Source organism: Coloeus monedula, assembly GCF_965178545.1.
Source record: "Coloeus monedula genome assembly, chromosome: 19".
Lineage (NCBI taxonomy): Eukaryota > Metazoa > Chordata > Aves > Passeriformes > Corvidae > Coloeus > Coloeus monedula.
Genome location: NC_138799.1, coordinates 2213384 through 2231109, shown reverse-complemented (window position 1 = coordinate 2231109; position 17726 = coordinate 2213384). Strand labels below are relative to the sequence as shown.

The 17726-nt window shown below is 44.2% G+C and overlaps 1 protein-coding gene across 1 annotated transcript; it reads right to left on the bottom strand.

Annotated features, from left to right (window-relative positions):
• Positions 1-1317: 1317 nt before the first annotated feature.
• Positions 1318-16178, bottom strand: LOC309580259 (myosin-1B-like; the record flags this gene model as incomplete). The annotated part of the gene is made up of 38 exons (XM_082294101.1): positions 1318-1470; positions 1973-2068; positions 2211-2315; positions 2403-2573; positions 2668-2793; positions 3443-3646; positions 3793-4101; positions 4291-4415; positions 4589-4754; positions 4841-5024; positions 5400-5596; positions 5875-5993; positions 6230-6356; positions 6509-6898; positions 6987-7077; positions 7165-7310; positions 7396-7572; positions 7679-7921; positions 8862-9117; positions 9220-9356; positions 9436-9559; positions 10252-10369; positions 10464-10551; positions 11140-11209; positions 11395-11705; positions 11943-12113; positions 12674-12823; positions 12914-13032; positions 13382-13520; positions 13607-13710; positions 13816-13914; positions 13999-14062; positions 14161-14253; positions 14333-14447; positions 14546-14573; positions 15496-15652; positions 15744-15887; positions 15975-16178. The coding sequence occupies 38 exons, from the start codon at positions 16176-16178 to the stop codon at positions 1318-1320; spliced, it is 5820 nt and encodes a 1939-aa protein (XP_082150227.1).
• Between the last annotated feature and the right edge of the window lie 1548 nt (positions 16179-17726).

The window sequence follows — 17726 nt, the reverse complement described above, 5'->3', positions numbered from 1 at the left end:
GCTATTTTTATATTTTATTAAGAATGTCTATTATTTTAAAGCGGTGGTTTTACAGCACTTGTAGACTGGCTGAAGGATTAGAAAAGATATTCAAAAGGGACATAGGAAGGTCAGCTAGGGACTGACAGTTCTAGTGGGATGGCCAAAGATGTTTAGGACTTGCTTTAAATGTTCGAGAGAGCTGCTAAAGCTTTACACAAAATACCAATCAAGTCAGTATTCCACTCTGTGTCTTGGCAAAAACAAGTTTATCAGTAACAAGAGAACCTATCCATCTTTGCTGCTAATTTACCAGGCCCTTAGACACATTGAATGTATTCCCAAACCATCTAATTTGCTCACCCATCTGTAAAGTGTGATGTGTAATTAGATGACCGTATCCAGCTAGTGTTGTACTTTACCATCACATTTCCAATCAACATGTAAATGTTGAATGTCTAGTTCAGCTTAATGCAAAATACAATATTGTGGGCTAATAATCTGTTCTTAGGAAAATGAACAGGCCCAGTATGTTGAGAATGACAATAAACAGACAGGAGGGTCAGGTTGTGCACAGAGCAGAAGGGTTGAACCTAGAAAGGCAGTGGAAGGTTTGACTGAAATGATAGAGACCTCAGTCTTAGCTATTCTTTCTTCCATAGTCTTTTAAGTGTGGATTCTTCTCACTCATCCTACATGTGAATGGATATAATTTTGGGCTGTGCATGAAACAAAATTACCTCAGAGAAAGGGAGTGAGGATATCTCTTCATGCCACTTCCTCACCATGTTGGTTTGACTGCTTGTCAATGCTTGAAATGAAATTTGAGTTTCCCATACTTTTAATCTTAACCAAATAAGCAACATTTTTCAATTAATAAAAATTATATATGTGTATGTGTGTGTGTGTGTGTATACACTAAATGCTTCAGGAATCTTTATTCCTATTATTTTATTCCTTTTTTTTTCCTAAGAACTGACCAAAAAAAATTGAAAGAATTAAGTCTTAGGCCATCAAAGGAATGCATACTTCTCATTGCAAGAGGAACAATAAATCCATATAATTGTTACCGTTCTTCATGGATTTTTTAAAATGCAAATGTAAAACTGCTTTGCTGTTTGATATACTTTTAAATGTGAAGATGAACTCTGTACATGTACTTCAGAAGTAATGAATGCTAGAATAAATAAATATATAAATAAAGCATGCTAGTCACTGTTCATATGCGAAGATCTCTACTCTCTTTATTAGCTAGACATAAATGATAATTACTGAAGAAAGCAACACAGAGGTTTACATTTTATGCATGCCTCATGTCACTTTTTAGCCTTGGGAACTTCATTCTTCCTCTCCTATCTTCTTATGAATCTCCCGGCTCTTCACTCGGAGCTTGTTGACCTGTGACTCTGCAATGTCAGCCCGCTCCTCGGCTTCCTCCAGCTCGTGCTGGATCTTGCGGAACTTGGACAGGTTAACGTTGGACAGCTCCTCCTATGTGGGGAGAGGGAGTTGTGAACACAACAGGCAGTGTGCGGGCATTTATTGCCTGAAAACTGGGCAAACAAAAATTCAAATGCCACAACTAGGCTAGCAAAACAGATTCAAAACCAAGATGAGAAGGTGTTCGGGATGTTATGTGTGTCAGAAGAGAAAAGAATATTGGAATGTCAAAAAGACATTATACACAGCATGGTATAGGCAGAGTTCATGTCATAGTCCTGAATACACAGACTGACAGTGGCTTCTGACATCCAGGGCAAGGTATAAAGGAAGAGATAGAGTGAGAAATGAGCTACAGCAAAACAAATAGGGTTCAGGAAGTATAGTTCCTCCAGAGCCCAGCAAGTCTTACTCTCACATTCCCCACTGTATCAAAATATCATCATGTTGCATCAAAACAGTTAAGGTTTCAAAAAGCTGTACAAAGGAAAACATCAATACAGAATTCTACCTCCACCAGAAGAAAGTCTGGTTTGAACAAACTGGTACTTACAGCCTCCTCAGCTTGTCTCTTGTAGGATTTCACTTTCATTTGCAGCTTGTCCACCAGATCCTGCAGCCTGAGGACATTCTTCCTGTCTTCCTCAGACTAAAGTGGTTGGCAAACAGGAAAGAGAGTCAATTCGTGGTGCTACATCACACAGGATTAACAATTGCCCTTGGCGATGGTGTGTGCAAAATGTGGCTTGCTGTGAGCAAACGCTGTCAGAGCAGGAGACCTCCTGCCTTACCTGGTAGGTCAGTTCCTTCACCCTCCGCTCGTACTTGCGCACACCCTTCACGGCTTCAGCGCTGCGCTTCTGCTCAGCATCAACCTCCCCTTCCAGCTCCCGCACCTGCAAGGACAAGCCCATCCCTGCAGCTTCCCTGGCAATGTCTCTCCAAGGACAGCCTCACTCACCCACAAGCCCAGCCCTACACACCCTGGCCTCCAGCTTCTGGATCTGCTTCTTCCCTCCCTTCAGTGCCAGCTGCTCGGCCTCTTCCAGACGGTGCTGCAGGTCCTTCACCGTCTGGTCCAGGTTCTTCTTCATCCTCTCCAGGTGGGCACTGGTGTCCTGCTCCTTCTTCAGCTCTTCTGCCATCATGGCCGCCTGATCAGAGCAAAGGGGCAAAGCCATTTTGGGGCTGCAGATATTTGGGGCACAGGACATTCACCATCAGCAATGCCAGGAATGTCCAACTCACATCTGTGATGGCCTTCTTGGCCTTCTCCTCAGCATTGCGGGCTTCCTGGATGGTATCCTCCATTTCACTCTGGATCTGGGAAATGTCTGTTTCCAGCTTCTTCTTGGTGTTGATCAAGCTGGTGTTCTGATTAAATGCATAAACATGATTGTGTTTTTGTTAGCTTGCAGTATCATATCAAGTACAGCATAAGTGTTTTTTTTAATATCGATTGTGCCATCAGATTTTAAGAGAACTAGTATGGTAGCTGTTAATTTCTCAGGTATGATGTGTTTTGGTATTTCACAAGCATAATCCATGAAGTCTTTTCTCAGTTTTTCAGCAAACAAAGAAGGAATTTAGACTGAAAAATGAAAAAAAATACTTTCCTTACCATCTTGTGAGCATAAAACATTGAGATGGTTCTGTAGAATACTTATAATCACGTTGTTAAATTACATTCGTGACAGTTAGTGTGGTCTTGTTTTGTCAATGGTCAGCCTACATTTGCCTTTAAGTCTCAAATGGAAATGTGAAAGGTGTTGAACTCAAGTAGAAGATTAAGAACCTCACGCACTTCTTGGAATTTATTAATATTGAGGTATCTGTAGTCTAGTGAAATTCATATTTTATCTACATCTGAAAAGACAGTCTTAATATTATCTGTCACCTATTACTTCTTATTTACTGTGAAAGCCACTACATTTAACAGAATACTGTTACAGTTCAGCCAGTCTTCAGTTCATTTACATGAATGGCGCAATAGTATAAATACTAACTATGATTATAGACTTACCTGGGTATGCAGGAGCTGTGCACGTTCAGTGGCATCCAGAAGCTCCTGCTCAGCCAATTTCCTCGACCGCTCCGTCTGCTCCAGGGCTGCCCGCAGCTCCTCAACTTCAGCCTGCAGCAGGTTTGCCCTGCGCTCCACCATGGCCACCTGCTCCTTCAGGTCCTCCTGTGTCCTGAGAGCATCATCCAGATGGATCTGAGTGTCCTGGAAAGAGAGATAAGACAGACTGGGAGGAGTGCATTTTCTATTTTTCTACTTCCTATTTCCCAATCAATATAGAACTGAAAGAATTAAAATACAGGAAAAATTTTAGCTGCATCAGAAATCAGCACATCTTTATTGTGCCATACCTTGAGCACTCCCTGTGTATTTCTCAGGTTCCTTTGGGCCTCTGCAGCCATGCGGTTGGCATGGCTGAGCTGGATCTCCATTTCATTCAGGTCTCCCTCCATCTTCTTCTTCAGTCTCAGGGCTTCATTCCTGCTCCTGATCTCAGCATCCAGCGTGCTCTGCATGGAGTCCACAATTCGGAGGTGGTTTCTCTTCATCTGGTCAATCTCCTCATCTTTCTCTGCTATCTTCCTGTCAATCTCAGACTTCACTTGGTTGAGCTCAAGCTGCAGGCGCAGGATCTTCCCCTCCTCATGTTCCAGGGAGGCCTGGGCAAGTGGACACAAACATTGATAACATTGATAAACCCTCTCCTTGCAGTCTAGGGAATGACAAAATATTTCCAGAGATCTCAGCTGTCTGCACTCCCCAGCCTGAACACTGGGGAACACACAGGGCCTTTTGAGGCCTATTTCCTCATTTATTTACTGCAGACATCCCTGATTATGGCCACATACCTCAGCCTCCTCCAGAGCAGCCTGGATTTCAGATTTCTCCTGCTCAATCTGCTTCTTGACTTTCTCCAGCTCATGAATTGCCTTTCCTCCCTCAGCAATTTGCTCCGTGAGGTCGGAAATCTCCTCTGCAAGGAAGGGTGAAAAGCGGCATGGTCAGACACAGAGCTGAATGGCGAAAGGCTCTGGTGCATGAAGGTGCCAGGCACGTTCTTATCCCTGCAGGCCCAGACCCGTTAAGTGTGGCAGATAGACAAGCTTGTGAGAAAGCCCAGTGAGGAGCAGAGGGCCAGGGACTTACGCTGCAGGTTCTTGTTCTCGCGCTTCATTGTTTCCAGGTGGTCCAAGGACTCCTCATAGGCATTCTTCATCTTGAACAGCTCCGTGCTCAGAGAGCGCGACTCCTTCTGCGAGGCCTCCAGCTCAGCCTGCGTTTCCTCATACTTCTGCTTCCATTCTGCCAGGATCTGAAGAGAAACGGGGTGTGAGTAGGGATATGGCAGTCGTGGGGGAATGCTCTGGCCAGGAGACCTGGTGCTGGAGGTCAAAAGACCTTGTCAAAGTTCTTCTGCTTCTTATCCAGAGCAGCGCAGGCAGCATTGGATCTCTCCACATCAATCATCAGGTCCTCCACTTCATTCTGCAGCCTCTGCTTTGTCTTTTCCAGGGAGGCACATTTGGCATTGACAGCCTCAACATGTTCTTCTGCATCCTGCAGGCGCTGTGCCAGCTTCTTCCTGTAAAGTGGTAAGCACAAGTAAGCAAATGGGAGCCTGTGGTGTGAAGCAGCATGTTTTTCAGAAGAGCAAACTTAGCCTTTTGGTAGTGTGTCACCCCCATTCACAGAGAAGTGCAAGACTTCTCCCAGAAAGCCAGTCTATTTCCATGTCTGAATTCCAGAGCATTCCAGCTGCAGTTCCCTCTCTGCTCGCATCTCTCTGCTCTTCTGGACCTTTCCGCTTTTCCCCAATGCGTACCTGCTTTCTGTCATATTTTGTCTCTTTATGACCCCACCCAAAGGACGACACTGACTTCTTCCTGACAATGTCACAGGGTTCTCCTCAAATTTCCATTCTTAGTCTCTGCCACCCTTCCTGTTGTTCTCTACATACTTGGCCTCCTCGAGCTCCTCCGTGCGCTGAATCGCGTCCGTCTCGTATTTGGTTCTCCACTGGGCCACTTCGCTGTTGGCCTTGGACAGGGCGCGCTGCAGCTCCCCCTTGGCCTCCTGCTCCTCCTCATATTGTTCCCGGAGCAAGTCACAGTCGTGGCGAGCGGACTGCAGGGCGTGGGCCAGGGCGTTCTTGGCCTGCAGCAACAAGAGTATTGGGTCATGGAAAAGAGATATTGCAGGAAATCTGACGGAATATTAATTGGACACTGGATTATGCTTCTATGCAAATAGACAACCATACATTTAATGAGGAAAAAGCTGGGACTGACAAAAGGAATGGTGGATAAACTCTAGGTCAAAGTTAGCATGGTAAGACTTGCACGGAATTTCAGGAGTGATTTTTTTTCCCTGTCTCATCATGGTGGTTCAGTAGTCACAAAAGTGTCTGAAGCACCTCTGATAGGAGGAATCACCTTTATCTCTTCCTCCAGATGCCTCTTGAGTTCCTCAATCTGTTGGGTGAAAGCCTGTTTGCCCCTTGACAGCTGAGAAATCAAAGCATCCTTCTCCTCCACCTGGCGTGAATATTCACCTGAGAAAATTTGCAGATACACAACAGTTTTAATGCCATTGATGGTGATACTGCAAACATTTGGAGATGTAAAACCAGATAGTTCACAGTCCACGCTGAAATTTATGAACCCATTTCAAGGACTTCACAGTAGATGTGACACAAAGTGTGTTGGACAGACCATGTACCCAGAAGAATGATTTTTGCATTAACTCTGAGACATTTTTGATCTGCACAGGTAGATGTGTGTGTCTCACCTGACTCTGTCTGCAGACGAGCTCTTTGCGTATTGAGGTCGTTGATCATGCGCTGATTCTGCTCCTCCTTTGTTTTAATCTCACTCAGCTGATCTTCCAGAGTGCGGCACATCTTCTCCAGGTTGGCCTAGAGAACAGACACAGGAAGGGGGAAGAGATGATGGAGTGCACTCTGCCTGATTGTCACAGTGGGGATTTTGTTTGTGGGAATGTGTCTGGAAGAGGCAGCTTTTGTGCCACACCTTGGCCCTGTGAGCATGTTCTCCTGCAACGGCATACCTTGGCCTTGGAGACAGACTCCATGTTGCTGGCCAAGTCATCAATCTCCATCTTCAGCTCACTCTTCTCCTTCTCCAGCTTCTGCTTCACGCGTTGCAGGTTGTCGATCTGCTCCCCCAGCTCAGCGGTGCTGTCCGCGTGCTTCTTGCGCAGGGCGGCAGCCGTGGCTTCGTGCTGCAGCGTGGCCTCTTCCAGGTCACGGCGCATCTTCTGGAATTCTGCCTCGCGCTTCTTGTTCATATCGATCTGAGCTGCTGTCGCCCCTCCTGCTTCTTCCAGGCGCTCGCTGATCTCCTCCAGCTCCCTTGACAGGTCAGCCCGATGCTTCTCTGCTTTAGCGCGAGAGGTTCGCTCTGCCTCAATCTCCTCCTCCAGCTCCTCAATACGGGCCTGGAGAACAGCAGGGACCCTTCACACCCGTGCCCTCCTCCTGCCTGAGCTGAGCCTGAGCAAGGGAGGGGAAGGAACAGAGACTTGCCTGCAGCTCCTTGATCTTCTTCTGAAATTGCATGCCCAGGGCTTGTTCATCCTCAGTTTTGCTCTGGATCTGGCTGATTTCAAAGTCTTTCCTTTGGGCAAAGTGAACCGTGTTAGAGCTCAAAGAAAAAACACAAGTGCTCCAGCCCAGCACTCAGGTGTCCCACAGCCACACTTACTTCTTCAGTTTCTCCTCCAGCTGCTGCTTATCATTCTCCAAATCCATGATGCTGTCCTGGGCCAGCTTCAGGTCTCCTTCCAGTTTCCTCTTAGCTCTCTCCAGGTCCATGCGCAGCTTCTTCTCTTGCTCCAGGGACCCTTCCAGCTAAACACAACAAGACCATCAGTGCTCTCCCAGCCAGGTCAGACTCCATACCTGTGCTGTTCCTGCTCTACATCTGTGTGCTTACATCGTCCACTTGCTGCTCCAGCTTGGTCTTGGCCTTGGTCAGTGTATTGACTTTGTCTTCTTCTGCCTGCAGGTCATCCAGGGTTTGCTGATGGGCCTCTTGGAGGGCTTTCTTCTCTTTTGTCAGCTTGGCAATGGTCTCGTCCAGGGCTGCCATCTCCTCAGTCAGGTTTTTCACCTTTGAGAAGAAAGGGAGGAAGTGTAAATAAAGGAAGTAGATATAGAAGTCCTGTAATAGCACTGGGCTCTTTTCTGGAGTGCGAGTGACAGGTTCTGCCTCATACCTTGTTTTCGGTGGCGTGTTTTTCCTTCTCCACCTTGGCCAGAGTTAGCTCAAGGTCATCAATATCTTTCTTCAGCTCTGAACATTCATCCTCCAGTTTCCTCTTCTTGGCTGTCAGCTCAGCATTAATTTCCTCTTCATCCTCAGCCCTTTCAGTCACCTCCTTGACTTTGGCTTCCAGCTGGATTTTGGTTTTGATGAGCTGGTCACACCTTTCCTCAGCATCAGCCAAGGCATCGGCTTCCTATTAGAGAAACGTAGTTTTGTTTGCTAATCACAACTGCTCGCAAAAGCTGAATAGAGAAATTTTATTTCCCACTGAGGAAAAGAAACATGCAATTATTCTATTTTGTTTTCTTTTAGGAAGTGATTTTTTTTTCACAGTCTCTTTTAAATCAGAGTAGGTTTTTATTCTATGTAATATTTTTTACTCTCATCAAGTATTCCCTCTTGTTTTTCTTATAGATAAGATGATAATATCCAGTAGTACTTTTATTCTCAAGAGTTTTGATTACTTTCTCTGAAAGTTAAGTTCTGTATATAATTGGGTAGATATTTTTTTTTCTTTATGTTTGTATAAGATTTTCTTGGCAAGACTGACTTTGAATTAAATTTCTTTGGGCCAGATAAATTGTATATAATCTAGGTGCCATTAGAGGTTTCAATTTGAACCGGACTTTATTCTGAATTTCTGAAGCAAATATCTAAATATACAAGGTAATGTTAAAATATTAACCAGTCCTTTGATCTCCCAATGTATTTAGGAGGCACATATAGGGCTGTGACAGAATGCAGAGGGTTTGTGTTTTCCCAGAATAGTGGTTACAGAAAGACAGGTGACATAACACGTGTCATATAAAATGGCATAGACGATTTTTATTTGGGCAACTGATTGAAACCAGAGTAAGTTGTTGAATGAATTGTTCTACAGACTCAGTTAACTGTAAATATTAAATCTCCAGTGACTACACTGGATGTTATATTGTGAGCATGGAGAAACAGAGCTATGGGCATACATGCTTCAAAACTCATTCCCAAGCTCGAACCTCATGATGTTGACACTGAGTGGTCTGAATTATACCTTCCATTATTCATATTAAAATATTTTCTCAGACAATTTATTGTGTAACATGAGAGTTACGTGCTGTAAGAGCACCTGGAAGAAATACACTAATGATACTTACAGCCTGCACTTGGAGCTGCAGGTCATTTTTTTCCTGCATTAGAGATGCCATTTTCTCCTCCAGCTCCTTCCGCTTTGCCTCAGACTTTGCAAGCTCTTCCTTGGTTTTCTCAAACTCCCCCTTCATGTTGGCCATTTCCTTCTCAGACTCTGCACTCTTCAGCAAGGGCTTGATCTTGAAGAACAGCTTCATCCATGGCCAGTGTTTGACATTCATGAATGCACGAACGTTGTACTGGATGCAGAAGATGGATTCCCTGAGGCATAATTAAAACATACAATGAATATTCACAATCTGACAAGTTGTCAACACTTTCCCATGAACAGAGTGACTTCAACTGAAGAAGAGGAATTTGTACCTCCTCTCCACCATTCTCCGGTACTCCACTCTCATGAGGAAGCCCCTGCACCTGGCCTGGGTGCGGGTGATGAGCTGTGCCAGCTTCTCATCCCTCATCTCCTCCAAGAGTCCCAGCAGCCCAGCTTTGAAGAACACCTTGGGAGAGGGAATGTTGCAGCACATCATTGTCAGGTAGAGCAAAGCCCAGGGACTCAGTGAATGGAGAAGTTTGTACCTTGGTGTGCCCAAATTTGTACTGGGTGTGGTCCACATCGATTGAGCCAAGGAGCTTCTCAGAAGCCTTCTTGCTATCGATGAACTGTCCCTCGGGGATGGCGCTGGCATTAAGCACCTTGTATCTGTGGAATTAAAGGAAATAGGAATGAAGACAATGTCAAGTCATGAGATTATTCTGTTTACTGAAACCAAGAGCAACGTTTGCAGCAGAATCAGGTGGAGGAAGTTGGAATTTCATCCCCTGCTTAGAGATAGCCTTCTGATGAAGTCTTAACCTGCTAACAAATTTAAGGAAACTCTTCCGGTCTCTAGGGGACCAGTCACGATGAAGAGGACCCTGATGTCCAGTCAGTTCAACCCAAATCCTTTTACTTAAACTATGCTGTAAAAAATTGCTTGAGAGGAACATCTCCACTCTCCTATAGACTCTGTATCGGAGAAAAGCCTCTTCCCCTGAAACTTGAAGCTCATGCAATGGCCAAGGAACTCTTAGCTTGTAATTTTTACCTGAGAACCTGCTGCACCAATCCCAAACTGCATTTATTAGTATTGTAATCACTGGCTTCTGCAGGTCTACTGTGCCTCCATACTCAGATGCTCCAGCAGTCAGTGAGGACACCTGACACTCTTCATTTCTCAACAGTTTTTCTTTTGCTTGCCGTATATGTTGTCTTTTGTTATGCACCCCAACATTCCCTTTTCTTCCAGTTATAATCAGAAAGAGCTGGCGTTAAAAAAGTCCCCAAGTGTTAAAATAGTTAAGATGTAAAATGTCTGCATGAAAGACAGAATGGAAATCAGAAGGGAAACTGACCTCTGTTTGAAATCAGCATAGAGGATTCTGCTGGGGAATCCCTTCCTGCAAATCCTGATCCCTTCCAGCACACCGTTACAGCGCAGCTGGTGTAGCACCAGTTCATGCTCCATGGCACCTAAGCAATAAGACAATTATTTGATAATTCATGATAAAACAGAGAGAATAACGGCTGCATCACACTACTTTTTATCTCTCCTTGCCATTCTTACCAGGTGTTTTAGTCTCATTGGGGATGATACAGCGCACAAAATGGGGGTGAGTGCTCCGCAGGTTGGTCATCAGCTTGTTCAGATTCTCCTATGGGTTCATAAGTAAAGATTTTTAATAAACAAATAGTACCTCCTCAGTTACACTTCCAGATTTGAGAAAAATCTTGGAAAACATTAATAGATTTGTGATTCCCAACTATAGCCATCTCAATGTGAGTTTTCTTCTGTCTTTCGCTCTTGAGCAGGAGAGAAAATCACGAAAACTTTGAGTGTTTTTACGAGACTGGGGGATATATCCACTCAGCCGGAACACCTACGGAGTATGGTGACCAGTTGTTCATGTCAAAAAAAGCATAATTTTGAGTAAAATATGTTTCTTTGTAATAACCATATTCTTACAGTTTTTACCTTGGGGTGTAGCCTGACCTAAGTGCTTTTTCCAGCATTTGAAGAAAGGTGACATCAAGATATATCTTCCTCAGCTGGCCTCAGCTGACTTGTTGTCAGCTCTTTTATGAATAACCAAGGAATTATTCTTGATACAGAAAAACGTTAACAGCTGCAGTTAAATGGCTTTGTTGCAGCTAGAGTGAGATTTTACAATCTTGAACTCAAAACAAACAAAAAAACCTCAACAACCCAGGAAAGAAGTAGAGAGAATGACTTCTGTACTCACCCTGAAAAGAGCTGAGACAGTCTGGAAAGAAGAACCCTTCTTCTTGCCTCCCTTCTTGCCACCACCACCACTAGCCTCTGAAGAACACCAAAAAAAAAAAAAAGAAAAAAAAAGATGATTTTACAGCTTGTAAAGATGAAGTTTTTTCATATATACCAGTCATTATAAGAATGCAACATAGAAAAGAACAATAGCTGATATTCATGGCTCTAGTAGAGTCTTTAAGTAAACATGGAAATATGAGTTTCAGAGAACTGACCTGCCTCTCCTCCAGCAGAGGCAAAGAGTAAAGCCAGGGTCTTCAAGGATGACTTCTGATACAGCCCCACAACAGTTTCATTCAGAGGGTCCTTGTTCTTGTCAAGCCAGCCAGAGATGTTGTAGTCCACTGTGCCAGCATAGTGCACCAGGGAGAAGTGGGCCTCAGCCTTGCCTTTTCCAGGCTTGGGCTTCTGGAAGTTGTTGGACTTGCCCAGGTGCTGGTCATAGAGCTTGTTCTTGAAAGAGGTGTCAGTTGCCTTGGGGAACATGCACTCCTCTTCCAGGATGGAGAAGATGCCCATGGGCTGGGAGAAGCACAAGGAAGGAGGAAGGACAAGGTGAAAAGGCAGAAAGACTCAGAGATGAAATAACTTCCTGAGACAATATTACTGCTCTCAGGGATTGTTCTGCTCAGCAAATTGTAAAATAATACAAACCAATGTATTTGCAGTATCATATTTACCATTTCAAGTTGCATTTATAAATATATACAAAATTAATGCATTTCTGAAAATACCTGACATTGTGAATTATAGAAATACCTTCTCAATGAGCTCAATGCAGGCAGCCAGGTCCATGCCAAAGTCAATGAACTCCCATTCAATTCCCTCCTTCTTGTACTCCTCCTGCTCCAGCACGAACATGTGGTGGTTGAAGAACTGTTGCAGTTTCTCATTGGTGAAGTTGATGCACAGCTGCTCAAAGCTGTTGAACTGCACAATTACAAATCAAGATTATTATTATTAATGTAAATTAAGTAAGTTAGGGATAAAGACCAGTGCTGGCTATTTGTACCAAACACAGGAGGATCTGTAACAACTCCTTCTTTATTCAACCAGGAGTTTGGAACTTCTGTCATTGTGTCTCTTTTGCCAACCTGAACTTTTCCATATTTATGACTCTAGCTTAGATAATTTTAATAACTCAAATTTGTCAGCTTTGATATCTACTAGACTGCGCTATTTCAGTTACAGGAGACTCCACAGCACGAAACTATATCCAACATTAACAAATGTTGATTTCAAAGCATGTGCCAAGCCTTCAGCAAAAAATCTGCACTTAGGGATTTCCATTGGCATGTGTGCAAAACAAAAACGTATTTCCGGTTTAAACCCTGGGAACCAGAATTAGATACACTATAAAGGATCAAACCATTTATAAAAAAAAAAAACAAAAAAGAAAGAAAAAAACACCCAGCAGCATTCCTTCTGAAGTATTTTTTCACATAACAGTGTGACTTTAACAAGCATGCTAATAAACGCCGGTTCCTTACATCAAAGATCTCAAAGCCAGCAATGTCCAGGACACCAATGAAGTACTGCCTGGGCTGCTTCGTATCCAGCTGCTGGTTGATGCGAATAACCATCCACAGGAACATCTTCTCAAAGACAGCCTTTGCCAGGGCACCCACTGCATTATATACCTGAAATGTAAAACAGAAAGTGTGTAGTTATCATGCCGGACAAAAGAGAAAGTGCAGAGAACCTATCCACAAAACAGGGGGTTTTGTTACCTGCTGCACAGTCTGGCCCTTGGTCACATATTCATTCCCCACCTTGACTCGGGGGTAGCAGAGGGCTTTGAGCAGGTCTGCTGAGTTCAGACCCATCAGGTAGGCAGCCTTGTCAGCAACTAAACACGAAAACAATCAGTGGTTAAGGTACCAGTAGACAATGCTGTTCCTTTAAAAAATATATTAAAGGGCAATTCCAGTAAAAATTAAAGCATTAATAAAGATAAAAAAGGGACACATGTTAACAGCAGCATTCTTTGGGAAACACTGGACCTTACAATTTGAATTATTCAAAATATTCTGAGTTGTGTTCCTCCAGAGAAGTCCTCTGGCTAGGACCCACTGCTATTCTGCATTACTGGCACTGGGGAAATGCACAGGCTGTCAATGATTCTGACCCTGACACGCTGCTTTTAACTTAGTGAGTGTTTGGTATCCTCTGTGCTCTGGGATGGGTTGTGCTGGTACCTTCGGTGCCATCCGGCTCTGCCTGCTCCTCACGCTGCTTTTGCTTGAACTTCAGGTTCCCATAGTGCATGACAGCCCCTGTCAGCTTGTAGATGGCTGTTTTCTCGTCTGGAGTGAAGCCCAGGATGTCAATGGCGCTCTAACAAATGAGTCATTAAGGTAAGTACCCCAGCTGTTAAAGGTCAGAGAAATGAAACTTCACCTAAGAAAAGTTCTGCTACTTACGTCCGTGGCCATCAGCTCTTCCTGGTCGTTAATGCTGGGAACTGTGATCTCACCTTGACTCACGTACTGATAGTCATAGGGGTTGGTGGTGATCAGTAACATCTCTGAGAAGAAGGACAAAACCGAGACAGGTCAAATGCAATTGGCACAGGAAGGAATTCAGTGTTGTCCCATGACCTTTGCCTGGAGGAGTTAGTGCTCCTTCCTACCAATTAGCTCCGGCTTCTTGTTGGACATGATCTGATAAAAGATGTGGTAGCTTCTTTCCGCCTTGAGCTGGAAAGTGACTCTGGACTTCTCCAGCAGATCTGGCAAGGATGGTAGGACAGAGTCAAGCACAAGAAGTGGGGAAGGCTGGAGGGAAGGGGGATCAGGCCAGAAGGGTGTCTTACAAGTTTCAATGTCAGCAGAAGCCAGCTTGCCTGTGGCACCAAAGTGGATTCTGATGAATTTGCCCTGAAAGCAGCAGGAAAGTAAATCAAGACCTCTTTTACCAATCCAGACAGCAGGGATATTCAAATTGGTGTTGACAGTTGTCCCAAGTAATGACTTACAAAGCGTGAGGAGTTGTCGTTCCTCACGGTCTTGGCGTTTCCAAAGGCCTCCAGCAGTGGGTTGGCACTGATGATTTGATCCTCTAGTGTCCCCTAAAACAGAAGTCTTCTTGTCATGACCTAGCTCATCAGGAACCTGGATAGTTGCAGGTTTCTAACCCTGGGACCTCACCTGCATTTTGCCTGATGTCTGCTCCTCCTTCTTCTTGTCCCCACTGGCTGCAATTGTTGCAAAGTACTGGATGACACGCTTTGTGTTCACAGTCTTCCCGGCACCGGATTCTCCGCTGTCAGAGCCAAGAGAGAAGCAGAGGGTGCGTGGTCAGGCAGGAGGTCCCCTGGCACCGGGCAGCCCCGCAGGGACCCGCGCAGGGGCTGTACGTACGTGATCAGGATGGACTGGTTCTCCCGATCTGTGAACGAGGCAGAAACAAATAGACATTGTAAATGAAGAACACAAAAGTACTGAAAATGAATGTAAGTTATGGTAAGAAAAAACCTGCATTTTCTTCTTTGTTTACTCCTAAGTCTTTTTTTCCACTTCAATTCCTTGCAAAGCAATTTGCACTTGCACTCTTACCTTGAAACATATTCACACCACTTATGACCCAAACTTAGAGAGGTATGGATTTGATGGGGGGACTGCTAGATGGATAAGGAATTAGCTGGAAGGCAGCATGCAAGGAGGAGTTACAGTCAAAGGCTCCATGTCCAAATGGTTAATGAGTGGTGGAAAGACAGAGAAGGACTTTTTACCAAGTCAGGGGCAACAGTTTTGGGCTCAAAAACGTAGATTTTATGATGATGGCAGTGAGCCATAGCCACAGGTTGCCCAAAGATGTAGCCAATATGCCACGACTAAAAGTGTTCAAGGTCAGCTTGGACAGAGCTTTGAGCAACCCAATCTACTGGAAAATGTCCCTCCAAATGTCATAGGGAAGGCCCATGACATTTTCAAAGATCCCTTCCAGCACAAAACATTCTGTGATTCTATAATGCTTTGCCATTGAAAACCCCTGAAGAGCCATGTGCTGCTTCTCTGTTCCACTCTATGGTCTTTTCCTTCTCCTGCGTACAGTAAATTGTTTTAATTTTCTGCTACACAGACCGCTTTTAGAGCATTCTTTTAGAGAAAGGGAGAGTAAAGACCCATGACAAAGGAATCCTGATCATGGGTAACACTTTGGACCTCAATAGCACAGAGAAAGAAAGGAATGGAAAAGGTGGAATCAAAACTAGCAGCAACATATAATCCTATTTCATTTTTGATGACAGAGTTTTATCAAGACAAACCAGAAGCGTTTTGATATGATGCTTACGATGAGAGCCACTCACCAGTCAGCATGAACTGATAGGCATTGTCAGAGATGGAGAAGATGTGTGGAGGGGCCTCCTGGCGCTTCTTGCCTCGGTAGGCCAACACCACCTCCGGGTTGTACACCGGCAGCCACTTGTAGGGGTTGACGGTGACGCAGAAGAGACCCGAGTAGGTCTGCAAGGAAGGGACACAGCACGTTGGCTTCCCCTGAGCCTGGCCCAGCACTTCCTGCCGCTGCCCAAAGGAAGCTGCTGCTGCCACTTACGTAGATCATCCAGGCTGCGTAACGCTCTTTGAGGTTGTACAGCACAGCGGGTTCGTGGAGGTGGGTCATCATGGCCATGTCCTCGATTTTATCGTACTTGGGAGGGTTCATGGCGAAGATTTGATCTTCCTTCACGGTCAGAGTCTGTCAGAAGGCACGAAGGTACATGCATGTCAGCTAAGAGCCAGAGTGGGAATGAACTGCTGTTTGTAAATCTTGCATTTTACCCACCTCTCCCGCTTCAGTCTTGACAGTGACTTTGCCTGATTCCCTGCCTGTGACTGTGCTCTTCACATAGGACTCCTTTGCATGTACCACAAAGACAGATGTCTTGGCATCAAAAGGTTTGTTCTGGGCGGCAATTCTCTCCTTCTCTGACTTTCGGAGGTAAGGAGCTGCCTCCCCAAAGATGGCCATCTCAGAATCCGAAGACATGGCTGTGGTTTACTGCGTGCAGCAAGCCACGTCGCTGAAGTGGAGAGAAGTGCTGAGTGAAGGGAGAAATTTGTTTTTAGCAATGACCTTAGGCTTTGTAGTGTTCTTCTCTGCCTATTATTGTGGTCTTCCTTTCTGCTTTACCTGCTTTTTACCCTAGATGTCTTTTAATTTACTTTAATCTTAGAGAAGGTAGGTGTCTTTAACTGAGGTTAAGTTTTTTTCCCTTATTCCAGTTTACATGTTCAGTTCGTTAGATCTCATAGTGTTTTAGTAGGCTATACAGAAAATTGGATTGATTGGCAGATTCAGTGCTAACCAAAGATGTAGCAGAAATACCAAGAAGGAGCAGAAGAGATAGCAAGAGAAGTCATCTTATCAAAACTATAAAAGCCCTCTTATATTCTTTCTCTCTTGCCCATTTTAGCCCATGAAATTTGTGCCAACTATAGAGGTGAAGTATCATGAGGAAAAAGATGTGGAGTTAGCAGAAGCAGAGGTCTGAGTTTTCTATGCAAACCTTTTTCCTCTGTAGAGAAATCAGTTTTGTCCTCTGGAATTGTTCTGCCTTTTCCAGTTCAAGCTCACCCTTTAATATGAACTTGTATTGAAAGAGGAAAACTTCTCAATAAAAAAACATTTGGAGGGATTTGACACAATCTTAACTATACATGTGCAGTTTATTCACTTTTTCTTTCCTGGTCTTCTGTTTACAGACAATCTTCTTTTAAGAGTCTGTGTGTAAGAGGTCAATTATTTCCCAGCAGGTACCAAACAAATGCGTCCAACATGGTTATGAAAGGAAATTTGCTCTTTTAGACAGCACAGCTCAGGTAGAATTGCACTGCTTTACTGTGCACAGATGAAAAGGGGTATGGGAATTGGCCTTAGAAATGCATAAAAAAAGCAAACCTGGAGTCTGTTCCTATGGAGTAAGTAAATCAGTCTTACCTCTTGTGTCACCAGTTGACTCTCAGCCTGGAAGCTGGTCACTACTGAAAAATAGAAGTGACAACTTCTTTCTTATCATTGCACAGACTCCCAAGAACAAGTCACAGAGCAAAAACATGCTAGTGACTTAAACAGAGAAGGAACATGTCTATTGAGGCAGACAGTTCTTTGAGGACAGCAGTTCCACAGGCAGCAGGAATGCTGTGGGATTCTGCCAGCACCCAGCTGTCCCTATTCTTACCTTTAATCCTTCCAAAGAGACAGAACAGGCTTGTCCTACCAGCACTTTTATAGGTTCTGGTTTGCACATTCAATTCCCTCCTCCTCTTTCTTAGGTCAAAAAATTTTTGGCAAAGCATTGTTTGGCAAACTTGACTGAGTGCATGATTGCCATTTGTGCTTGAGGATATATTTAGAAATATTTGAGGTCTTCCTAGCTATGTGAATAAATCTCCTATAAATATTATGACTAGGAATCTAGGAAGGAGGAAGTGCTGTTCAGCAAATAGAGCACGACACTGGATCTTGGAATCGTTGGCTTATCTTCTCCTGTTAATTGCTCTTTGACATATAAGATTTGTGTGTCTCAGAACTCAG